Raw genomic sequence first — 7,895 nt, 5'->3', positions numbered from 1 at the left:
CTACTGCAGAGTTATTTACCTCATCGCAATGCACATGTAGACGCTGATGGAGCTGCTGGGGTACGAGGGTGCTTCAGTGAGGGGGCTGCCTGCCTGCTAGCTCCACACTGAAGCACTCTTGTGCCCCAGCTAGCCCCTCTGCAGCACGTTGAGCTGGGTTAGAGCAGCCCCAGTCTAGCAGGCTGATCCCTGGGCCCCCCTGCCAGCCAGGGCTGCTCTGTCCTGGGACAACATGCTGCGGTCCTGGGCGCACGTGCAAACAGCGTGCCCAGGAGCAATAAACTCTTGTGTGAACTATGCTGGAGTTTATTCAATCACCTTAATAGCATGTGTAGATGCACCCCTTGGGAAGTAGATTGAGCCGTTGAGCATCTGTAAGGTATGTTTCGATCTTTCTCTGAGTCTTCTCCAATTTATCAATGTCCTCCTTGGAATATGAAAACCCAAACTGAACAAGCACCAAATGCATTAACCAGCACCAAATGCAGAAGTCATACAGCCTTCCTATAGATATAGATATATTAATTTGAAAATGCAATTACATAAAATGTGAGGGTGATTATATACACGCATGCATACAGACCGTGAGCCAGCCTTTAGAAAGTGAGGCCTCTTTCAAGCAGGAGTCAATGTGCCCTGGATGAGGGAACAGTCAAATATGACTCACCTGAAGCTATGGCTCTAGCTAGCTTGTAGCTATGATTCTGGTTCCACTCAGGTGCTTGGGTTGGAGTGTGTACCGACAAATCACCTTTGCTGCTCACAGCAATCTGTCTGTTGAGCTTGCTTTTTTGCTGCGTATCAGCAGCTGCTGCCCAGAGACTCCTATAGCTTAAAAGTTTTGTGCATTGGATAGTGCAGTTTGCTTGCACGTTGGCTGCCAAGCATCCTTTGTGCCACCCTGTGGTAAGGAAAATGAATTCAAATTTCAGCCCAAAGATTTCAGATGTCAACCACTGAGTAATGGGTTTGAACTATAAGTCTGGAGCCTATATATAGTCTAGTGTGTGGATGGGAGGGTGAGAGGGTCCTTTGCTGGGGAACTAGGGGTGCAGAGACTGTATCAAGAGTCAGTATCCAGACATGCAGAGTCCTACATTGGGGGTACCAAGGCTGAGGTTTCTTATTGCCCCCATGCATTGTTATTTCATCCTTTGTGGGTTTATGTGAAAAATATTTAACGGGCCTGTAATCTGACCTTTTCCCTTTGAGTGGCAGAAATGAATTCACTCATCTTTTTCTTCTGCTATATGACCTGTGGTCCTGAATCACAACCCTTGCACTTTGAAGAATTTAACTCCTTCAGTTGCAATTGCGCTAGCCTATAGGCAAGTGTGGAGGGCCCTAGTAGAGAGGCCAAGGACCAGATTTTCCGGAGTACTCAGCTCTCACATTTGAGAACGATGGGAGCTCCTAGAGGCTAAGCACTTTTCAAAATATGTCCCTAGAATTTTAATCCCATCCACACATCCCTAAGGGCTTCCAGTCTTAACTGGATCAGTTCCTGTTACCTATGTCTTCACCCTTCCATTACAATTTTCTAGCTACCCCACCCAAAAGAGATGTGCACCCCCTACTCCCCTCTTGGCTTAGCCATGACAACTATGCATATCACACTTCAATCTGTAATGGCCTTACTTTTCCAGTAGAGGGGTCTAGCACATAAAACATAAGGAAATAGGAAGACAACTGCTCCTTTCTGCTGGCATGCTCTCTTGCTGCTGGAGTTATTTTACAGACTCTCCATACTACACTGCAGCTGGTATTTCTGGACTGGAATCTCTCCGGGGTATTAGGTTTGGAATCTTTCCTTGCAGTAACATGTATATCGTTTCACAGTTATCTGTTATGTCTTGGGGGGGGAAGGGGGGGGGTCTCTCTTATTTCTCCAGTCACCCAAACTCCGCATTAGGCTGAACCAAGCCTTGCAGCTGAGGAGTCTTGAATAACAAACCTGGGGCAGCTGAGGAGCCTTTGTAGTGCTCCCACACGGTACATTCCAGCCCCTTGCTGGTCTCTGCTGTTCTATTCTGACTGTAGGCTGCCTGCTTTGTAAAGAATATATTTTCCATTAAATTAAACCGTTTCCAAGCCTGGCATGTGGACATGTGCACACTCGCAGGCCTGCTTTTGCAAGAGGACTTGTGTACACTGGTCCTCTCCTTGTAGGGCCTCCTCCTCAAGCATTGTCTACACTGATCTTGATACTGTATTATAAGGCTATCCATGACACAGAGCAGCTCACAATGCTCTGGTTTGTGATCTCCATGGGTGTTGTGAGTTTTCCAGCAAAGTATTTTAAAAGCCAGAACTAAAACACCTATTTGGATAAAATATCTCTTGGAAAGCACACAGATACAAGAGAGGAGAGGAAGGGGGAAAAACCCAAACAAGTGCCGCAGATCAAATTTTGGACCACACAGTCCTAACTGTTCATTTAAGTCTGGCCAAACTCTAAAAATGCACAATAAATAAAGTGAGCAGATAACTGTTTATTATTGCACGTAATCCAGCAAAACAATTGACAGAAAATTCTGGACAGCATTACACAGATTGTAGTACACAGATTGCAAAACCTGGGGTGAAGGTGTTCCTTGTGACAAGTGAAATATATTTGTAGCTTCGTAAGACCTGAAAAGTTTAACAACATATCTTAGTCAGCTTGGAAAGCATGCAGTTTGAGGTAAATCTGTTACTCTGCATCTAAGGAAACAAAATCCCTAAGGAGCTATAATATTGTATATATACATACATCCACATGCAAATATGGATATATTTATATATGTGTCACATAAAAGCAAATCTACCTACTTTTCTCACAACATTATTAGGAGCAAGGCACATAGCTGAGTGCACATCACATGCATAGAAAACTGGGGGAGAAATGGCCTTAGGATTTTTGAAAAGATCAGTTTTGTGCTCTGTGATAGATAAAGGCCTCTTAGGTCTCCCAAAGGTAATCATATATGTGGTTATAAAAAGCAGCTGGTATACTGAAGCTGTGCAGCTGACCACTGACTGCCAGCAAACAGAGCATAAAATGTCAAGGCAACTGAGCCTGGTGTTTACAATACATTTATAATTAGGAAAAAGAAAAAAGGAAGCAAATTCCTACTACTGTGTCCCATGGAAGTCCTAAGACATGCCGGACAGCTCTCTCAGGACTGATACAGCCATGTGGATTCAAGAAAGGGTTCAAATTCTCTTCTCTTTCACCAGTTAATATCATGTAATTGCTACTGTGGCAACGTTCCTGAGCTAACTAGCATTATAAAATAAACTTGGTTCAAAAAAGAAAAGGGAAAAAGAGGAAAGAGAAAAGAATTACTGTCACTCCTCTATATCAGCATTTCTCAACCCATGGGTTGCGACCAAAACGTGGGTCGCAAGAATCTATGAATGGGTCACAAACAAACTTTTAAAATGGATTCTCCTGTAAAGGAGACAAACGTGGGAAACCACGGGTTTTCCTTGCAGGCTGGCAGAGCTCCAGCTTGCTAGGGGCTGCTTGGGATCCTAATGCCGCCCCCACCCCAGTCCCACACACTGGGGACTGGGGGACCCCCCGCCACCCCAATCCCACACACTGGGGACTGGGGGCCTCGAGTCTGGGGGCAGTGGGTAGGGAGTGCGGGGCACTGGGTCGGGACTGGCCACCAATATTTACAAATGGGTCCTGGTACAAAGACGTTTGAGAACCACTGCTCTACATCACAATTTTAACTTCAACAACTGATAAATTATACCAAAACCACACAGAATTGTTACCTTCATGTCTCTAATCTGTACTAAGCTCTTCAACATCTGCCACACCCTATCTAAACTCCTTACAGTTTGGTAACTGGAAATGACTGTTTCTCCCCCCACTTAAACATCATTTCCCCCTCATTCTTCACATTCTCTCATTTCCCCCTCCCTGCCCCACCCCCCGTGGGACTTCAGTATACAGTGAGGTGCACAATTGACTATAAATACAAGTTTTCATTACCTTCAAAAATGGATACAAAATGCATATTGCTTTTAAAAAGGAAGAAATATCTGAGCACTCAGTTTTACACTAAACTGTAACTTCATCTGTGCTGACTTTTTATCCTTGCACTATAACAGTCACAAGTATCATGGTGGAAGTGTCTCATTCCAAAGGGATGTAGCCCTTTTGTAGTCAGTTTGTAGCTCTTTATAAAGACTCTTGTGTATCCCCAAGGCATTTAACTTTAGGACACCAGAATAAGGTCTAGCATTATTCCCTCTTTATTTTACTGCTGGTCAAAGCCTGTATTCCGTGTATTTTTCTGCCACAGCGCCAGATACACTGGAGTCTATTGAGTTCCTCAGCTTTGTTTTTTTCATGAATAAACTGGCCTCTTATTGTAATAGTTTCATACATATATTTGAGCATTTGTTCACACATATTTGTTTCACTGGACTAACAATGCTGGGATGCCAGGCCTACATGCCAGGATTTAGAAGGGGAAGGAACTGGTGATACCTAAAGATGGCACCAGGTAAATCACTCACTGTAATAGAAACTTCCACCATTTTCACTGTGTTAAAGAAAAGGAGTTCAGCACATCTATTTCATCTCAAGTTATAGCTGTGGAGTAATCTGCTGCTAGATGATCTTCTTTAATTACACAGACAACTCTTGGCAACAAGAGGGTGTCTGGACGCTGCTTAGCCCTTAAATGGACACAGTCTCCATCTACTAGCATTTGCAGCACTCCTTGCTCAAGTGAAAGCCCTCAGATTGGCCGATCCGTCAAACATGAACAAACGAGTGCACCCTGCTTACTGGTTCTCCAGCAGCATCATGTGCAATCCAGGCATCTGGATCGAGTTTGCTTGCATTTTATGCAGTCCAGTTTCAGTTGCCCTTAAGCAGGAAATGATTATAGAAGATAGGAGAGGAAACAATTTGCATTCATCACTTGGGGTGATAACTTAGGTGTTAGGACATCACTAGCATGGGTTCCCTGAAGGATATGCTTTCTATAGGAAGTTCCTTGCTTCACTTGGGGTCAAGACCTTATCAGTATGCTTAGCTATTTAACTAGAATTCTGTAACAGCAGAGGAAGTGGCCTGAGGCTTTTGCTAATAGAAGAGACATAATACTCTTGGGTTTGGGGGACTTGTTTGAATATCCCTCCGTGGCATGGCGATTAGGCGTACTCATGGTTATCATGAACACTACATTATCTCCTTGTATTCACTGTTATTCTTTGGGAAATAAATTACATTGAGGCAACCAAGGGAGTCAAAAGACACAGGGCACTTGAGTGCATGAAAGAGAGTTCTCATTCATGGGTCTACAACTACAGAAAAATTCCCCTTCCTTGGCACTGTAGAGTAGCTGATGACTTTGGTGAGGACACTTTAAGGCAACGGCTTGTTCATATAAAGGAAAGAGCGAAGATGGGCTGCAGAAATCCAGGCTTCTTCTTGATGGACCAAAGAAGCTGGCCGCCAATTGAGAGCATTGAGGCTAGCAGAAACTTTCTTTTTAGGTTCATGTTTGCAGTGGAACCTGAGGTACTAACGTCCTCTTAGATGTTTCCGCTGGGTCGCAAGTCTAATCCCTGCTAAGGTCTGTGGATTCCATCAGTGACAATGCCTGTTCTGGACAAAGATCAGTGGGAGAGTCAACAAGGAGCAGTACTTATACCCAGCACATAACCATTCCTACTGAGGTTGTGCAAAACTAGATTCAGTCACAAAAAATCTCTTACCTCACCAAAGGGTCAAGCCTTTAACCAAATCTAATTACTAGGAGCTGCCATTTTCCAATGCAAAGGATGACCGTGTTAACATATTTCCCACGTTGACTTCAGTCACAGAATTTGAACAACGATCGATAGATTAAGATGAATAAAGCAGTGTTCTAACTGATCAGTTGTATCTCCTTGGAGTCCCAACAGAAAGGGAGCTTGATTTGCTGACCTGGGCTGAGGAGACACCCGTTTATATCAGCTTCAGCCTTGAGGCTAGGTCAGGATTAGGGTTTAAGTTCAGAGTCATTATTTTTTCTTACACAGTTTCAGCCCAGGGCCTCTAGTCACCACCATTCAGCCTCCAAATTACACTTTGAACTGCAGCATAATGAGGACATGTCTCCTTCAGTGTAAATCTACTCTTGACCAGGCTGCTAATTAGGATTCTCTGCACTGACAGGATTAACATGGATGCTAATCAGAGCTACATAAAATTGTAACCAATATCCATTCAAATTTCCTTTGATTCTGCTTTGGTTAATATGAGGGAATGCAGTAACATGAGTTTGCATAAATATACTAGCATACAAATTAGGTGGCAACAATATTAATGGAAAAAGCATATTTTTAGTGACTTTTCAGAACATTAGTGAAATGTGATTTTCAATTTGTATCACAAGTTCTTCCAGAGGAAGTCTTACTCTTTGGATCACTTTCTTCCAATGGGCAGAGGTGGGAGGGAGTCAAACATACATACTGTGACTTGTACTCTATGAAAATCATTTAATTTTTAATGCTGGAAAACAAATCCCTAATGAACAAACTGCTGATTGAGAATTAATCATTCAAGTTAGTAAATTGTTCTAGCACAGTAGTTGGTCTTCCACCCTTTGATATGCTATTTAGGCATGTTTTGACTCATGGAGTGTGTCTACAGGTCGCCATACGGCAACGTTGTTCCTGCGCCATGCTTTAGTACTTCCTTTTGGAAGTACAGCAAAAGCTTTGTTATCCGGCACCCATGGGGAATGGGGGGGTGCCAGATAACCAAATATGCCGGTCACCTGAGAGGCATCTTTGCCTGTTCGGGCCGCCATCCCTCCCACCGCGTCTGGCGTGCCACCACCCCTCCTGTCATGTCAGTGTGCCAGGGGAAAGGGAGGGTGACCCCAGGCACACTGAGGAAGACTGCTATGCCCCAGGCAATAGGGACTCAGCAGCACAATCTGCTTTGTCCCAGGCCGTGGGGGCTCGGCAAAACTGGAAGTGCCACGGTGGGCACTTCCGGTTTCGCTTTTGCCGCATCAACTGGCATGCCGGTTAGTAAGGTGCCGGATAATGCAGCTTTTACTATACTAAACTGTCCATACAGTGCCATGCACACAGCATATGTTTAGTTTTAGGTGCTACTTGGCTGTAGCAGCACGCTAAAATAAGGGAGCATGCCGCTACGGTGAAGTAGCTGCCAGTCATGTGTAGACTCATATGATCACTACATCACTGTAGCGTATTGTACAGCGATGTAGAACATCACTGCAGCAATGTAGGGTGACGTGTAGATGTGACCGTGGAGTAATAGAAGTATTCAGTTGCTTAACAATCTGGAAAATCTTTTTTCTTCAAATGTATATAGTTATTTCACAAAAAGTCCTGACAATGTATAAATCTGAGAACCTCAATCTGCCTGCAGACTAACTGAAAACATAAAAAGATATTACACATATTGAATGTATATTTGCTATGAATTATCTATCCACTCAGTTAAGCTGGTCATTTATTAAAGGATCCAAATTTAAATCTTTCTTTCTTTGAAATGTTAAAAAAGGAGGTAGAGAATTTTCTTTTGCTAATATTCCAGTTCATTGAATTTATTGTTCTTACCTTGTCTGAGGGGCACATCATGTCAGAAAATGTACAAATAAGATGGCCAGACCAATATTCAGTAAGATGACCATGCAGATCATGATTGTGTTAGGTCCCTGGAGGAAAAATGCAAAGCAGAATATTAGCCACCAGACTCAGACTGAGGACAGATATGATTACCTTGATTACTAACATATTCAAAAGAGATGTAAGCCTTTTCTATCCAAAACAGATGCCTAAAGCTTAGGCATCTAAATAACTGGCCTGATTTTCAACACTGTTAAATATACATTAACTCCCAGCCTTGATCTCCTAATTAAAGC

At 43.3% G+C, this 7,895-nt stretch overlaps 1 protein-coding gene across 1 annotated transcript in view; it reads right to left on the bottom strand.

The window, feature by feature from the left end:
• Positions 1-2,477: 2,477 nt before the first annotated feature.
• Positions 2,478-7,895, bottom strand: part of JPH2 (junctophilin 2) — a gene marked incomplete at its 5' end in the record, with an annotated part of 66,468 nt that continues 61,050 nt past the window's right edge. The window contains 2 exons of the mRNA XM_025191978.1: positions 2,478-5,617; positions 7,591-7,688. Coding sequence (XP_025047763.1) covers positions 7,608-7,688 — 81 coding nt within the window. The remainder of the gene's footprint in view (positions 5,618-7,590; positions 7,689-7,895) is intronic.

The sequence above is a fragment of the Alligator sinensis genome, unplaced genomic scaffold, assembly GCF_000455745.1.
Source record: "Alligator sinensis unplaced genomic scaffold, ASM45574v1 scaffold76_1, whole genome shotgun sequence".
NCBI lineage: Eukaryota > Metazoa > Chordata > Crocodylia > Alligatoridae > Alligator > Alligator sinensis.
Note: the sequence above shows the minus strand (reverse complement) of the source record. Positions and strands in the feature narration are given on the sequence as shown.